The 18,248-nt window shown below is 42.6% G+C and overlaps 2 protein-coding genes across 2 annotated transcripts; both read right to left on the reverse strand.

The window, feature by feature from the left end:
- Positions 1-3,967: 3,967 nt before the first annotated feature.
- On the reverse strand, positions 3,968-5,697 carry LOC109883147 (growth arrest and DNA damage-inducible protein GADD45 gamma). Its single transcript, XM_020475198.2, has 4 exons — positions 5,543-5,697; positions 5,322-5,423; positions 4,991-5,201; positions 3,968-4,787 (listed from the first exon to the last, which is right to left on the reverse strand). Exons 1-4 carry the CDS (start codon positions 5,599-5,601, stop codon positions 4,674-4,676), a joined length of 486 nt encoding a protein of 161 aa, XP_020330787.1. The 5' UTR covers positions 5,602-5,697; the 3' UTR covers positions 3,968-4,673.
- Positions 5,698-9,572: 3,875 nt separating this feature from the next.
- Positions 9,573-18,141, reverse strand: creb3l3l (cAMP responsive element binding protein 3-like 3 like). The gene is made up of 10 exons (XM_020475207.2): positions 17,994-18,141; positions 16,732-16,869; positions 15,379-15,769; positions 14,339-14,445; positions 13,393-13,485; positions 12,665-12,771; positions 12,393-12,461; positions 12,181-12,265; positions 11,462-11,555; positions 9,573-11,230 (listed from the first exon to the last, which is right to left on the reverse strand). Exons 2-10 carry the CDS (start codon positions 16,867-16,869, stop codon positions 10,809-10,811), a joined length of 1,506 nt encoding a protein of 501 aa, XP_020330796.1. The 5' UTR covers positions 17,994-18,141; the 3' UTR covers positions 9,573-10,808.
- Between the last annotated feature and the right edge of the window lie 107 nt (positions 18,142-18,248).

Genomic DNA, 18,248 nt, shown 5'->3' on the forward strand with positions numbered 1-18,248 from the left:
TGTCTGTCTGTCTGTCTGTCTGTCTGTCTGTCTGTCTGTCTGTCTGTCTGTCTGTCTGTCTGTCTGTCTGTCTGTCTGTCTGTCTGTCTGTCTGTCTGTCTGTCTGCCTGTCTGTCTGTCTGTCTGTCTGTCTGTCTGTCTGTCTGTCTGCCTGTCTGCCTGTCTGTCTGTCTGTCTGTCTGCCTGCTCCCAGATCTCTGTGTACTTTAGCCTAACTGATCTCACATGAATAGCATGACAACAGCAGTCAGTGAAGTTGGCTGAAGCACACATGGGAAAAACTGGTGCTGATCCTCTACCTTAACCAGGCATACATATCAGTATTACAGTTGGCCCATGTTGTGTGCAATGGTTTGGGATTGTTCTGAATACTAAACTGGTGCATGTTAAATGTCCAAAGCATGCAGAATGAACTTTTTTGAATTGGGACCGGTGAAATTAAGGATAAGCTTCCACACAGGGAGAGAGAACAGTGTCTGGGCTAGCCGTCTAACTGATAAACTCTCCATCTCCGGTTTACTCTCTCTCTCTCTCTCTCTGGATCACACTTTCATTTTCCCTCTTTGTCTATCTGAGCACAGATCTCAGCATAGACAGTCAGTATGTCTCTCTTAAGCCTTGTTTATACCTGTTGCTAACATGTGTCCTTTATCTTGATCTTATCCACATTCTAATCGTGCCCACATTGTAGCCATTGCATTTACACATGGTAGTAAAATGTGTCTCTTATCCGTACACTGTGTACACATTGTCACCAGATATCCTGGTCCCTCCCTGCAAATGATTTAACAGATATTCTTTCAAAATAATATTTATTTATTTTAAGACATGTTGATGCCACACGTCAATGGCGTCTCCTGTCAATGACTTTAGACCTTTAGATAATGATGATTTAAATGGTCCAGATCTGTCTACACTTGTAAGATATCCAGACACAATGCGTTTCTGACTACCTCCAGAGGTGGTCAGGAAGATCTGATCACAATCAGATCACAATGTGTCTTTTAATCATCTACACATGCCTAGAAATGTGGGCTCAGTCAGAATGTGGACAAGATCAGGACAAAGGACTTTAGGAGCAGGTATAAACAGGCTTCTGACGAGGTCTGTTGCTGCAGGGAGCTTCGAGTGGAAGAGAACATCAGGCAACACGAGGAGGTGAACTTGTTAGTAAACCACGAACACAGCATGTCTTTCTGTTTTCCAGCTGGAGCTCTATATTCAAACCAGAATAACCTTCTTCTCTCTCCACACTGGCCCCATGGTGCACCTGTAAAGAGAGGGTAAACAGACACGTTGTTTTTGTTCTGGGTACAAAGTTAAACTGGGTCGACTCGGGTAGAGAGACTCCATGCAGTTTCTCCACACATCCAGTAGCAGTGATCCTTTGTCTTCTTTTCACATTGGTTTAGGTCAGTCTTGTTGAGATACAATCACATTTCCAAGGAAGGTAGCTTATTGACCTAGGATCTGACATTTCATATTCTTTAGAGTCTAAAAAGATAGGGAAGGGGGGGCCATAGACAAACATGGAATTGTTTTAAGATGGTCATGCTATGGATTGTTTAGCTATTTGATTTAGAATTTTAGGACCCCTTTAGGAATCCCAAAAATATGTTTTAAAAATTATTTGATAGAATATTGATTTTGGCCGTTACTACTAAAGCCCAAATAAACGTGTCCCGTGACACTTGTGGGAGCAAAATAGAGCAAAATGGAGAACACCATGGTGTTCGTGAGAATCTCCCCTTTCCACAGTGGGGTCCCATTAGTTTGTAGCCAAGTTGATTCGGATGCTCCAAACAGAAGTTGGCACATCGATGGTACCGACTTCAGACAAGTCTCCTTTGTGGGGGTCGTAGAGCAAAACAGGACTCTCCCCTTTCCATAGAGGAGTCATTAATAGCTTGCAAGCCAAACCGTTCGGACGCACAGACGTTTACGTGAGAATACCGATTTTCGGGATGTCTTACGGTCTGACACCGCAGATGCAGAAGTGCGACACTGGCAGACGTGATGGATTGAGATGCATCCAATGCAACAAAAAAAAGCTGATATCTCTGGCTGACAGATTTTGATAGGTTTTTTGTTGTTGTTGTTATGGTGCGTCACCGGTGCGTCAATCGACTCTAGGAGGTTAAAGTCAATTGTATAGGGCCCCATGTAAACTAAGGCAAGGAGCTATCCAACAATTACCAGTTAAATGCTACTGACCGAGGCAATGTTTAACTAACATACATACAACATTTATATTTCTCCAAGATATGAGATTTATTTTATCTGGGGCATGACTGAAATAGTGCTTTTCATTTTTTTTTTTTTTAAATGGGTCAAGTGTGAGCAGTCAAGGAGCTGCTATTTCTGCGTCTTTCTATATGGTGTTAAAAGTTCAGACAAGTTGACTAAAGTCAAGGACTGGTGTGCTAGACTTTTGGCTTTAGTAATTATTGGCTTCAGGGCAAGTGCAAAAGAAAGAAGGACCCTACATTCACTGGAAATAGTCTTGATAGACCACATTTTGGGGAGCAATTTGTTGCCAAGACTATTTCAAGGGAGAGTGTTTTTTTTTAATCAGATAGGGACCTGCACAGCAAGACCCAACCAGCATCAGCAATATAGTCCGATTCTGCTTACATGAACACATTAAGACACTTCTTTGTTTTGTGGACTCACTGAGTTATTTTGGGGAGAATGTCTTTCAGTCATTGATTTACACAGCATGATTATTTAGATGAACATAAATCATTTTTGACTGCAAAACATATTGTCTTTTCAGTCTAGCAAAGAAATGTTGTGCTATAGTTGTTTCACTCCCCTTTAACTGAATGCACTTTCTGTCAAATTCTGTAAATGCAGTGCAAATGTACAAGTAATACTCCTACACATTGGAGGGATTGCAGTGGCTAGTCCAGTGCCTTCTAGTCCAGTGACTAATGGACAGGGGGAATTCCTATTGACTAGACTTCTATTAATCTCAACTCAGTTTAGCGGTCTTCTTCTCATAGAATAGCATGATGAGTGTTTACAGGAAGAGTGTGTGCGTGTGTGTGTGTTCCCCTTAACTCGGACTCTTTGATGTGGACGTGTTGACTGTCAGCTTAGGGCTACACCACATCCACCTTTCCTCTGACCGCCTGAGCCCCTTTCCAACTCACAGCCCCCAGCCCGGACTTTCAAGACCATGGCAAGGCGTGTGGGTATGCATGTGTTACTGGAAAGACCACATGCATACACATGGTAATTACTAATAGCTGTGCTCACTTTCCCTTTTGAAGAAGTTTGAATCTTTCCTTGGTTAGTGTAATGTTTTACGATAGTGTTTGTGCGCAAGAGCTATAGCATCTCGGAAACCTGTCACTCAGGATGTGCAAGTGTGCATTGCTGTTTCCTAACAGCGTGCAATCCCCTTCAGTGAAACAAAATGTGTGCAACTGTACTTCATGATTTATTAAGAAAATCCAGTTAGCACACTTTCCCGGTTACACACACACCACCAGCCCCCTCGCTGACAGTGCAGAAGCCATGCTCTGGAGACAAAGAGAGCCCTCTAAAGCACAGGCTCCTAGCCCCTCTTCTCCAGCCCGCCCCCGTCTCTGGCCCTCCCCAGCCCTGGTTGCTGGCTCCTGCGGTTGTGCAAGCTGTTGCAGTAAGCAGCTGGTGTATTGGGTGAGGAAAGGTCACTGCTTGCCTGCCTGAAAAAGCTTGTGTCTGAACCGCTGGTGTTGCAACTACCTCCTACCTGTCACCCAGTTATTCTTACTCTCTCCGTCAACCCCCCTTTGGGGTTCTTTGTGCCACACTTCCTGCCTCACCTATCTCTGTCCAATCAGATGCCACTTTGCAGCAGGTTCATCCTATCAGATTCCACTCCATCAGAGACAGGGTCAAGTGTGTGCAAATTGCGCATCACTGGAGATTGCTGCAGAGAACAATATATATTTTTTCAAATCACAGCATAGAACTTGGGTAAAGTTTAAAGCATTTATTAAGAAATTGTGTAAAATGTGTTTACAGTTTCATAACAAACAGAATGGCAGTAAAATAATCAATACAATTCATAGTCCAACAAATTGATGTTTGCCAAGTTCATTCAGTGGTAGGCTATAAGAACAGCTTGCATCATTTTAAGAAAGTTATTGTCTCTGAGTTTCAATCTGAGCACTCCCCAGTGTCTTTGTAAAACTTAAAAAATGAAGTCCAATATTTTCCTTTCTCTTCTGAGAACCTTCTGAAGTCCGTCTTCTTCCACATCTCTTTCTGCTACAACAAAACCACCTCACATCCAGCCATGTTTCACATTTTCACAAGTCCACCTCCTCTCTCTTTCTCTGACCATCCCCTCAGTTCACCCCTAACTGTTGACCTTAGCCATGGCAGCTATAGGGTCATGACCTGTCTCTGTGTACTGCAGAGTCCATTCCAGTTCAAGTCCCTATCCTGATCTGGGATTTCATGACATGACATGGGCCCAGTCCACATACACCTGGGCCAGTCCACATGAGTAATCCAGAACCACACTGCCTTCCCACACTGCACTCTGGGTCCTTGGTTACAGCCACAGCCTTATATTCCAATAGACAGGCAGGCTTCAAACCCTGAGGTTTCCGATTTATTTGATGCTTTCTTCGTCATCTTCATCATCGTCAAATGAAGCATGCAGAGGGTGTAGTTGTTCAGCGTTCAGGGAGGGTGATGGTGGGAACCCAGTCATACACACTGCGGCTCTCCTCACAGAACAGATGCAGTTTGTCCAAAGCAGGGTCTTTCCACGACTCAGCACCAGGGCTCTGTGAGGACGAAAGAGGGAGCAGGAATTAGAATCATGACAAACACATCAGATAGACAGCTACTCTATATCATATAGAATTAGATTGAATGAGTGACATGCTTATTGCTTTGTCAGCGCTCAGGGCAGCCACTATCAGCAAGACCTATGGGTAAAACATGCTGACTGGATGACTCGTGATCAAGCATGTAGACCAGGACGTACCGTGACAAGAATGCAATGTGCGTCCTTGGGTTCCCCAGTTTCGTCCGTGCCCACGAGGTCAGCCAGGCGCTCGATATCGTTTACTCGCACCACGTTGATGTCGTTATCGAAGCAGAAAGCCTGGATGAGGGTGAAGTGGATCTGGAGCGCGATGTCGCATTCGTACTCCTCGTCTGTCGCCAGAACGCAGAATGCCACATTGTCTGCGTCACTGTTGAAATAAACATGAGAGGCAGTTTAGAAGCGGGTCCTATTCTGTAATTGTACACTACGCCATACATCGGAGCATGAATACTTAGTGCATGACAAAAACCATTAGGAGTGTACTTACACATTCATAACTTTGGCAGACTCGTAGACTCCCACCGTAAGATAGTCCTGCTTCTTTGCAGACACCAACAGCTCCTCCAGGGCTGTGCCTGCAATTTGCAGTCTGAAGAGAAAAATATATATTATTAATCTCTGCACACTGTCATTACATAGTAACACAGTATCAAAAGGTTCCAACTGCAGTAGGTTTGCATTCGTTTGTAAAATGTGTAGGCTATTTACCTATCGGTGGTATCGAGTGCGCTCTCCTGTCCACGGATCTCTTCCAGTTCCAGAGTCATGATTATAATCCAAGTGTATATCGGGCTTGTTCAATAATTGATAGATAGATACAGGTTTACAGTTCACTGGCAGCTCTTGCGTTATTCTGGGCTCTCGCAGCGTTGCAGTTGTTATATAGCAGGTCAGCGGAGTTTCTCGGCAAGAGGCGTGGTTTTCCCCCGCTGACGGTCGTGATTGGCTTTGGGTATGTGCGGAGCCAAATGTCCCTGTGTGTTACAGTTGCGCTTGTTGACAACCCCACGTGGGGCAGGATTACAATATTACAAGAAATCCCCCCACCTTCATTGACTTTTGCCTTGACTCGCTGCCAACATCCAACATCAGCACTGTGCAAAACTGAAATTTCCCCTTTTATATCAATTTGAAAACACCTCACAGAAAAGAGGCTATGGGCCGCAGACTTGAAACGAATGAAACTTGCAGAACTGAATAAAGCTCCCAACCTGTACTCTTTGTTCAGTTACGGTATTAAAACATATTGACATGACGGTATTGACATGCACTCACTGGGCATGTGAAGCCTACATTTTATTGTCTCTTATAAGACAAAATGGAGGTCATGCATAATTCGTTTCTTTAGGGCTGTTTAGTATTGATAGGTAATAATGCCTTATTGGTTTGCAATTGAACCAATACCAAAAGTTGTAAAGGCTTTTGGTATCTGGGCTACTTGCAGCAACGTTAAACATAAAATGTGTGCCTTATCTATTTTCCCAAAGTTGTTATTGGTTCCAATACGTATCTGAGCAGCCAAGTGAAAGACGTTTTTTTTTTTTTTTTACGGAGAAATGACAAGCGGAAGAGAACAGCTTGCACGCGGCACACGCCAGTGTTTTGCATCTGAGGCGCAAGAACATAATTGCCCGTCTTGGCGCGTGGCGATTTATCGCCAAGACAACAGCCGCTGTCAGAATAATGGCGCGTGCCCCACCTGCCTCCTGTTCTTTCAGGATGAGAGTGAGGCCGGGGGGGAGTGGGGCCGGGGGGCAGTCAGGGTGTGTGTGTAACTGCAACAGTTACTGCAACAGCTGCGGACAGATGCACGTGCTCACTAAAGCCTCGTTCTTACCTGGTTCTAAACATGCTTCCTTTATTCTTATCTTGTCCACATTCTGATTGTGCCCACATTTTCAGAAATATGTGCACATGGTACTAAAATGTGTCTCTTATCCGTACACTGTGCCCACATTGTGACCCACATTGTGACCCACATCATGGTCCCTCCCTGTATGCAAATTATTTGACAGCTTTTCTTACAAAATAATATTTATTTATTTATTTATTTTAAGACACCTATTGATGCCATATGTCAATTGTGCCACCCGTCAATGATTGTAGAAGGTGGATAATGATTATTTAAATGGTTTCACTGTCCATATCCGTCTTCACTTGTAAGGTATGCAGACACAATGCATGCCGAACTACCTCCGAAGGTGGTCAGGCAAGATCTAATCACAATCAGACCACAGTGTGTTTTTTTAATTGCACAATGTGTCTTTTAATTGTCTAAACCTGTCTGGACATGTGGGCAAAATCAGAATGCGAACAAGATCAGGACAAAGGATGCATGTTAGAACCAGGTATAAACAGGGATTTAGAGTGGCACCGGCTGGCCCTTTCACTCTTTTATCATTCTGATGAATGGTTTTGATTGATACGTCTGATAGCTCGTTGAAAGATTCGACATACTAGCTCATTAACAGTTATCAACTATTTGTCTGCTATCCACACTCCCTTTTTACTCATCTGTCAGTCGCCTACGAATAATGACTTGATAGGCCATCTCATGAACTATTAGCTCTGGCCTAGGCTACTCAGCACTGAAATTGGAATACAATTCATGGCCAATCCTATAGGTACTTCACTCTACTAGGACTAACAATAGAAAGTTACATAATACATATGATTGTGAAACTTGTTATAATACAGTGACTATTACTAGATCTGATATAGGCCTACAATAGGCCTACATAGGCAGGCATCATTTAAAACAGTGTTGCCCCTTAGTCAAAGGATGGCTAAAACAGTTGAGCCCTACACGGGCATGAATTTTAAGCCCTACCCATGTCCGTGACGTTAAGGCCCTACCCTACCAAGGCCGGATTGCTTCTGCCAAATTTAAGGCCTGGCCCTGCCCTGCCAGACGCTCTAAATCAGAAATAACTTCCTCCATGAGTATATCCATAAACTGCTCCGATCTGTCTGTCACTCGCCTGCGCACAACTCACTCTGCATGCACTCTGCTCATGGCTGCTCTGAGTCTGTGAGTTTCCATAGCAACAGGCTCTGCTTGGGCTGCTCTGCTCAATGAAGAGACATGAGACATGAGATGGCAGTTAGCTGTCAGCTACTTTTCGTCACCCTAAACTCTGACAAAACTCAAGGAACATTATTATTTTCTGTGAAATAATCTCTCCTGTTGTATATTTGACGAGGTTTAAGTACGTCTGACACCATGTTATGATCTTGGTCAGATATCACTGTATTTACACAGCAAAGCACAAGCAAATGGCTCAACTACAAAATGTTAGCGATCAATTTAGTGATACCCGAGCCCTGCCTGTAGCCTAGTTATTGATGAAATAAACTGGTCCGACCAGGCCCTAACCCTCATATGTCAGGGCTGTCAGGCTCCAATCGGGTAGCAGAGCTCTACAAAACTGTGCAGAGGTCGCCACCCGGTGGTAGTAAATGAGAATGACCTTTACCCTACATTGCCAGACATAAGAGTTGTTGAATAACAAAGACTCATGATGACTCTATTATGAGTCATTTATTCCTTATAGAAGGTGGTGATCATGTGCTGTTATTCACTCTTCTGTTGTAAGTGATGAATCAATGATGCTATCACACACTATCCTATACTTCCATCCACCCCTCCAACCTCCTCTCATCCTTCCATCCACTCAAGTATTCCAGCATCTATCATCATACCTTCTTCACTCCATCCCTTTCTACATGCATCCCATCTTTAAAACATGTGTCTAGTGAAGTACAATTGTTTAAAACGAGGGGCCCAGATCTGCTAGCCTGGCCCCAGATCTGTTTGTGCTCTTGCACTCTACAGTCAAAGTGCACTAAAACTTGCTAAATTTTGGTATGACAATGAGTGACAGGGATTTTTTGGCATGATAGCACAGACTGGCACTCAGGCTAACAATTTGCAGATGTCTGAACACATTTATACTATGCAAAAATTAAGTGTAATTGTAGTATGCAGAGAGGACTGTTGGAGGTGGAATTGAATGTCTAACTATTAGGCCCAATGGCTGTCAATTCCCTATTTACTGAAACAAAAACTTAACCAACTTATAAGAGGAAGTCGTCAATGTTAGTTAAAAACCCTCATTTATTTAGAAGACATTTGACATTGAGCTTTGCAGCCCGGGTGTCTCCTCCTGCCTTCACGCAGGCTTGTGCTGCTGCGGACTGGGTGGGCTGAGAAGCCTCTACCTCTACCATTTTGATAGATGATACCAAATGAGCATCTTGCTCAGCTTCTATAGCTTCCAGTGGCCATGACTTTCATAACATTTCCATGATGACCCAATAATGTAGCCTATATTTTAACAAACCTATCTCATGAGACGGAAATAACCTCCTACCTCAAGTAATTGACTTACAACGAAGAAACCATTTATATGAGCATTTTGTATTGAAGATTGCCAACTAAACTTGAGCAAAACATGGTTTACACAACTAGACCATTTCATGTTCTTGATTTAACCGATTTGGAAGACCAGGTGTGATGAATTTAGTCCATCACTGGCCTAAGTGCGACACTTCAGGAACAGGGTTGCCAACCTATGAACTAGACCTTGGGAAAATCCCCAGAAAAACATATAGCTAGATCTAACAAACTGTGGTAACACCAATTTCTGCACAAAGAAACAACACACATTGTAAGCAATATTTGAGCACCATGGACAGTAGCACCAAACTCATGACAATCCTTAATAAAACCAAAAAATTTTAAAAGGGACTTTTAATAGTGAAGTTTAATGTCATACATTAATTGTTAAAAATGAACATTACAATCATTCCAGCCTATTTACATTCCAATTTCGGACTATGGCATATCAGTGCTTCTTTTCAACATGATTAAGCTACATCTAAATCTCTTCTTTGACATATCAAAAATAACAAAGAGTTCCAATACCATTTAGATTTCATAATTCACTGAACTGAAAAAAAAAAAAAAAAAGACAACAAAAATGCCTCACTGAATGAACTGACAGGTCATTACACTTGAGTATAGTTATACTGCAACACTGAATTAACATAGCTAATAGATTTTTAAAAAAATTGTTCACCTCCATATTACATACACTTAAAAAGTTGTCCAGAGGTTTACAGGGGTAAACATACTGTGGGTCCAGAGAGAGAACCACTGGATGAAGGACTCAAACAGCTCCTACCTAAAAAGGTCAAAACTAGTCACAGTTCCGTCACTGGCACTGGAAAATGGGGACTAATTCCAGAGCACTCCCATTTTCAGTCATTTAAATTTGTCAACGAGCTAAAAGCAAAACAAAGAAAACTCAAAAAGAAAGCATGAAAACCCTTGTTACAAGGAAAATACCAAGAGATGTCCACAAAATCCAAATGGCCAAATGTCCTGCAATGTCTAAAGCAGAGTATACAGACAGATCAACTACTAAGCTAGCATCATGAGTATACATTTACACTATGGATGCTGAATGTGCAAAGTAAACTAGCAGAGGACTAGAAATGCGCTATGGAAGGAATTGGTCATTCGCTAGCAAAGTGCTTAGCAACAAGACCTGTTGGAGACACGAAAACACAGATGGCAAGAACTAATCATTTTGTTATTCAAGAGAGAATTTGTGTTTTAAAGTCTTCAGCAGTCAAGCGATTCCAACAGATGACTATTCCCTTTCATAGTGTACTTCACCCCCCCCCCCCCCACCCCCACCCCCCCCCTAACGCATAACAATGGAAATCTCAGTAGTCCATTCTACCACTGGAACGGAACATCAGAACAAAGTGCTCAAAGAGGAACAGTAGTATCACCAGGAGAAGGAGGAACAGATAGAGGAATACTGTCATAACAGAACATCTACTACCCTTTTCCCACCGGGTTTCAATCAACATTATCAATAACAACTGAAACCTTTGATTCGTCCCCTTCATCCTAGCCCGCTTCATCCCTCTGTTAGTTGATTCAAATCTGGCTCTTATCTGTCTACATCTCATCCGAGCGGTGTTGCTGTATAATGATAGACGTTGGCTTCCTGTCGATCCAGTTTTCCTTGGTCCCTGGAACCTCGTAGGCCACAGGCGTTCCCACTGGATCTCTGGATCCCTCCTGCAGGCCCCCGGGCCCAGCCCCCGGCTTCAGCTCGTTTTGACCTGGTTTGGGGAAGTCTGCAGACGAGTTGCTGTTGACTCCGCTCTCTGTTTCCGACTGCTCCACCTTCTGGTAGTCCGGTGTGTGGTTCTGGCCTCCAGTGAACATTGCCTTGGGGTTCTCTACCTTGGCCACTAGGAGGAGGCTGAGAGGGGGCGGCTCAGCGCTGTCAGTTTCCTCCACAGGCTCAGAGTAAGCCAGGGGCAAGGGGTCTGGGGTGTCATCAACAGCCACGGAACGCAAGGTCCTGGACACAACTACAGTTCAAAGGGAAAAGGCTTGTTAACGTATTCTGCATTCTTACACGATGTTTCATACAGCACCTTAACTGGAAGAGACAGGAAATATTTGTGAACAATTGTAGATGTGGTTTATTGTTGTATACATAGCTATTCTTTGTACTCTAAATGAATGTTGTTTTCAACAGAAGAACATGTTATTCATAGTTTAGACATAGCATTTCAGACGACACTTCTCTCCTGACTTACCGGAAGAGGGGGTGTATATCTCCTTCTGTCCAGGGCTGCGGCCAAACGGGTTGACAGAGGGGAAGATGATGAGGCAGAAAGACAGCAGGAACACCTGAGCAGAGAAGAAAAAAAAACACAAGAAAGTTGTTAAAAATGTGGTGTGTGCGACCCAGATTTACAAACCCAGTAGATGAGATACATCGATCAACAAAGATGAACGCAAAAAGTATTTTACTGTGTAATTAAAAAAAAATAATCTTCCATTTGTTTTTCTACGCTAAAGTAACCTTGTTTTGTATAAGACCCAAGCAGCACTTGTCTTTTGTTAACCGAAGCGGAAGCACTTGTTGGTTTATGTTTCCAACATACCATTGTTTGGCAGTGGGACAAAATAATGGGTAGTCAAAGTTGCATTGGCCTCAATAGAACACTTTCATAAAATACACTAGTACAGTACAGGCAGGCACTCCTTGAGCACCATATAAAACCACAAGCAAGCCTCAATCAGGGTCGGGCTATCATGTCCCAAACAGTTGAAGCTATAAAAATGTCAACACAGGCTGAGCTGGCAACCTGAAAGAGCAGGATGTAGCACCCACCATGTTAAAGTTAACTTCCATTTGAAAAAGGTTGACAACCAAAATATCAACCAGATACATCTGCAGACGTAAACTTGTATGTGGGAGTCCTTCAGTACTAGTTTTGCTACTAGATCTACTCTGTGTTAGTCCTCTTACCATGACACAGGTGCTGGTGGTGGTTGTCTTCATGGTTGACATCTTCATCATGGACTGCAATTTCCTTAGCTGCTCTATCAGAGACCTAGACAGGGGGAGAATTATAATACCCATTGGACATTTTCTCAATATTAGTCTGCAAACGTTCATTCTCTGATACTCATCATAACAACATTCATTCCATAATCATGATAACAGCAGTGGTGTCTTACATGTTTTGTTTCTGCAGTTGTTGGACCTTCTTCTGCAGCTCCTGGTTGTGAGCGGTGCAGATGGAAACCCTAGGCACCAATCAGCAATAACTCAGTCAATCAACCAATCAAACTCTACTTAACACGAACACCTTTTGACCCGACGAAGACATAACAGGCTAAACATTGGTGAGGTGAAATGGTGAAATCAATCATACGATGACTAATACTTTATTAGTAGTGTGTGCTGGCTTTCAATTCATTTTCAGAGATCCCGCCATTCGTTCTCTCACCTGTTCTCCAGGCCGTCCACGTACACCTTCTTCTTCTTCCTACTCTCCTGGGCCGACTGCTTGTTGCGGATTTTCCTCCTCACCCTCTTCAGGGTCCTCTCCTCCGCCTGCGACAAAGACAGAGGAGGAATGGTTACCCATCACATGCTTGACATGATTGAGCGGATAGTACACAGTGCTGAGGAGCAGTCTGCCGTCACACTGCTGGAGCCAAACAAGCTATTTGGGACGGTTTCTCATTTGGTTTGATTGGAAGTGATTCTGCAGGGTTTTATATATTTTTTCTCATTTTGAAAAAGGGTCAACACATAATTACGCTGTAGTCAAACGTGCGTGCAGGAGAGATGTCTATTATTTAATAGACATTTTCTGTCCGCTGGCCAAATATGAAACATAGATTAGAGGAGGCTGGTGAGAATGGGCTCATTGTAATGGAATAGAGTCAAACGTGTTTCCATATGTTTGATACCATTCCATTTCAGCCATTACAATGAGCCCATCCTCCTATGGCTCCTCCCACCAGCCTCATATGATAGATTTTGCCTTCATAATAGCAAGCTCAACACTCTAAAGTAGCAACAAATTAGGTAGATTGTGTCACACCCTCCCTGGCTGTCATTTTTAAGGGGTGCTCCCTGAATGCCAATTAGATCAATGTTTACAATGGTTTCTAGGTTGGTCTCCAGCGCGTCAACAAGTATTTGTAATAAATCACTGGAGAAAATGACCTTAGTAAGAGGCATGCAGGACGGTATGGTTGCTCCTTCCTTAGCGAGAAGTCTCCTTTCCTCATCAGTCAGAACAATCTCCTTGAACTGGAACTAAAAGGGAAGAAAAACATTTATTTTTATGAGATGTGCTGAAGATCTGCTCAAGGCCACACGTACACCACTTTGCCACAAAGCTTAGGTCTTGTGAGATTACATTTTGTTCATGTCCTCCAGGGATAATAACTAGCAGCCGCGGGCCGATTATGTTCTCGAGCGGCTGGTCAGGGGGCCAGAACATAATTACAAATCATTTGCTGAATCTACTAGTTAATGATCCCTGGAGTACATTAACAAAATGTTCTCACACATTATGTTATTATTTCACCCTGCTGGTCATCTATGAACATTTGAACACTCTGGCCTTAATGGTCATGTACTCTTATAAAATCGGCATCCGGCACAGCCAGAAGAGGACTGTCCACCCCTCAGTGCCTGGTTCCTCTAGATTTCTTCCTAGGTTTCTTAGCCACTGTTCTCTCTACATCTGCATTGCTTGCTTGATGTTTGGGGTTTTTAGGCTGGGTTTCTGGCTAAGCACTTTCTGACATCTGCCGATGTAAAACGGGCTTTATAAATACACCCGCAGGCCAAATTCAGCCAGCCAGTTGGGGAACCCTGGTGTACTCAAATAATGTACAATCAATGCCATTCTTACTAAAACAATGAGTTTGGCAATAAGTTTAATGGTGAAACTGCCACTTCCATTTGCGATACTACATAAAAGAAGTTACTGCAAACAACAGACATGCGATACAACAGGATATGTACTGCCATTGTTTTTTGTACCACATTGGGCGACGCTCCTCACCTCCTCTTCGTCAACAAAACAAAAACAGCCTTTCCGGATGACATCTTCCGAGACTTCCTTGTCTATAATATATTAATTTGATTATGTGAAACTCACCAGATCAGCTTTGTTGTTCTGTGTAGAGTCCTCTATGGCGAGAGAACAGGGAAGTTCTTCACTGGAATAGATCTGTTCCACTTCCATCCCCTCACTGTCCAGGTCATCTGATGAACAGGAGAGCACAAAAACACAACATATTCATTTTTTTCTGTTCACATGAACAGTAAAGTTCTCAAACCTTACTAGGTTATTCTTTTGAAATCGTCTAGCCCAAGGACACGAGTCTAGTGACTGGACCAAATCTGCTAGACTTAATCCCCAAAACATAGAAGAGATAGCTGGAATTAGGTGGTGCGAGTCTAACTGATCTTTATAGTTTTAATGGGAATATCTAAGATGAATAAAGTTCATATTCAGTTAAGAGTGATTAACACAATACTTAACATATTTAAGTTTTCGCTTTCTGTAATACACATGATTTCCAGTGTTCTGTTCAAGTAAGGTTCTGTTGATAGGGATAGACACCAGACTGGAGGTACAAGGACAGAGGACACTGATTATTATTGTATTCTGTGAAACTGTGAAACTGTGACAACATTACTACATTCGATTTTGACTTCCTGAAAGGCTCTCAGCTGGCACTTACAGACCACTTGGTACCGTCTGATTACAATTAAAAATAGCATGTCTCCAAGAGGCCAGCTAGACATTTTCTCTGCTTCTGTTCTGGAGGTGTCTCCCTGCCTGTTGCAACTTGTAATAAACCAGATTGATTTCGGATAGATTTGATCAACGACTGCTCTCCTTTTGTTTCACCTGGAAATTCCCCATTACAATAGTTGATTGGCTGGTGTGCTACATTATTCACGATTCATGACCAGCTGGGCTAGTGTGTGTGTGTGTTATGTACGGTCACAACCTCTTCATTTGCAAAGCCCCCTAAAGTTAGTCTACAGTTAGTCTGTAGACGCTCAAACTACCAACAAACTATCCAATTAATTGAATTGTCAAGAGCCAATTTGATGTCATGCAACTATTCATACCACCCAAAGCTATGAACCTGCTAGACAAGTATAAAGGTCTAGATCAACATTTACCCAGATCAATAAAGACATCCATGTCAGGCTTCTCAGCCCTCACACTCTGTAGAGCATTCATGTCTCCTCCCTGAAGTAGAGAGTAGCTGTGGTCCGTTTGCACAGCCAGGGCTTCAGGGCTCTCAGCCTGGAGCTCCAGGGCCATCAGGGGACTGTCGGAGTAGCCCGGGCTGGGCTGGGAGTACCCTGGGCTGGGTGCGGTATCACTGTCACTCCCCTGGGGGCTGGGGCAGGCCAGGAAGTTCTGTCCAACTACGCCCCCAGTGCTGCTGTCATCAGAGATGCCGCTGTCGCTGCCCAGTGGAGAGTGTGAAGCACACGAGGCAGCCATGTTGTCTTCTCCCTCCAGCAGGCTGGACAGGAAGTCCTCAGTGTCCATGCCTGTCAGCATCTACAACAAACACAGCAGGATGTTGGTGTCCATTCAATGACTGTTTATTCCACAAAGAGAAAATGTGAAAAATTGTTATTCTGCTTTAAAGTAAGGAAGTAGTGCTGAGCAATCAGTGCTTTTCGAAGTCGTTTCGGTCGATTATAAAAAGATAATCAGGGTTTTCGATGTTGATATTTTTTTAGATATTAAATGCACTTTGCATTATGTGGGTTGAATGCTGTAACACTTTATAAAATAATGAATAAAAGTCCCATGATGGTAGTGGTTGCCCATTACTGCTTATCACATATGAATCCATCATTCAGTCAAATTACTTTACATTAATAAAATATTTTTTCATTACTATTATTTCATATCCAAGTCATCATCTCTATAGCGCTGTCTGACAAAATCACTATTTTAGTAGATCAAAGTAAATATGACTTCTGAATACCAACTTTCAATTACTTAGATCATGTATTTTCAGGCTCATGAAGCAACTGCTTTCTATCCCTGTCGATCCGCACGTTCTCTCAGTCTCAGTGTCTGCTCCGTTCAGACCGGACAAGTTTAAGCAGGCGCGCAATGGATTATGGTTATTGTAGTTAATTACTACGCTTTCTGCACTAAACTATGTAGAATATTGGCCTGCTGGAAACGACAACTACTACATCGCACAGTTCAGGCTTAATCTGATTTATCTCTACAGGAACTGCACATCGAGCTCACCAAACAAAAACAAAATAGAATTAAAAATATTGAACCAACATTGGTACAGTTAGTTGTTAAAAAAAAATCTAAAAAATAACTGATATTTCAGTTAATCGCTCAGCACTATAAGGAAGTTTATCACATTATTAAATTATTCTGCTTTACTAGATACCATTAAATTAATGGTTCGTTCCCTGACAATTACAAAACTCTATTAGCCTATTGGTTAGCAAACATAAAACAGTGTTATTCCTAAGTGGGAGACATACATCTTGCTCGGCGAGCCAGTTTTCTAGCCCATTCCCATCTGTGAAGAAGGGATCGTCGGCTCCAGTCTCTCCATACTGGCACAGGATCCCCAGAAGATCCACTCCATCCATATCAGGAAGATCCTCAGTGACTGACATCTGGGAAAACAGAATCAGCAATGTCACCATTACAATCAGGAAATATAAGACTTTGGTTTGGGGGCAGGTTCAGTTCAATGATGTGTGATAAGATAATTTTGACTGAACTCATTCTTGTTCAAATAAAAAGGCAAATATATAGGAATATCCTACCCAATAACTGTATCTTTCATTTTAAATTCTCTAACATGTAAATTCTGGACATGAGAAATTCTGGATAGAGACTAAAGTGAGAATTGACACCAGTCACTAGTGTTCGGCAGCCCCCACCCCGTATACAGCTGCGCGCTCCCATCAATGACCTCATTCTTATACATCGCCCCTCCCACTTCCCCCTTTGTCACATGAGAAGCAACAAAACAAGCCAGTCTTACCTGCCGCGTTCATATGAAAATCGGAACTAAGAAACTCGGAAAGGTCCGACTTGCTGATTCGTTGAACGCGGAAGGCGAATAAATACAACCAGTTAGCAAGTCGGAGATTTCCGAGTTTCCTAATTCAGACTAGTACATGAACGCGGCACAAAATGTTCGTGATAATATTGCACTTCAAATCTGGATGAAGTACTCACATTTGATATGAACTGCTGCTGCGAAAAATCGAGCTCACAAATAAATGTAAACCAGTTTGTGCTCAGTCGGCCGATGGTTAGTTAGCAAGCTTGCTAGGTAAACGTTAGCCAGATACATTTGTTGCCGGCCTAGTTTATCTAGCTTTCGTTAACTACAAGAAATAGCATTGTTAGCATAGAAATATAATGTACTGACAGTGCAGACACAAGGGTTAGTAGTTAACGTTAGGCTAGTTAGTTAGCTAATCAAGAGTTTGCTTGCCATACGCAACACAACTGCATAGTTGACCAGCCAATGCATGTTCCATGACCTACCAAATTTGACAAATAACTGAACATAGCATTTCCATAAAATATAAAGAATCGATGGTCATAAACTGCACACCACGGCTTTACACATGTTTAAACTGACAGCAGCTAACGTTATAACGTTAATAATGTGCCAGCACGACATATTAATCTGTGCAAATATTGCTGAGGGCGTGGTCGTTGTATGTGTTCGTTTATTAATAAAATAAATAGCATTCATTTATCATGTCTCAAATATACTTACCTTTCTCAGTATACTGCCTGACAAGTTACAATAGCATTCGAGTGAATCAGTGAAGCTATTTTCGTTTTCTATTCGCCGTTACTGTATGTAGAGTACACTCTCAAGTATGACTACTGTCTTCCTGATGAAATCACCTTGCAGTTCCAACAAGACAGAAATTGCGTCATCACGTATCGACGAGTCAGCATGCGCAATATTAGTCCATTATGGGAAATGTAGTATAGTGTGTGCAATACAGTATGATCACAGTACACA

Source organism: Oncorhynchus kisutch, linkage group LG3 (genome assembly GCF_002021735.2).
Source record: "Oncorhynchus kisutch isolate 150728-3 linkage group LG3, Okis_V2, whole genome shotgun sequence".
Classification (NCBI taxonomy): Eukaryota; Metazoa; Chordata; class Actinopteri; order Salmoniformes; family Salmonidae; genus Oncorhynchus; species Oncorhynchus kisutch.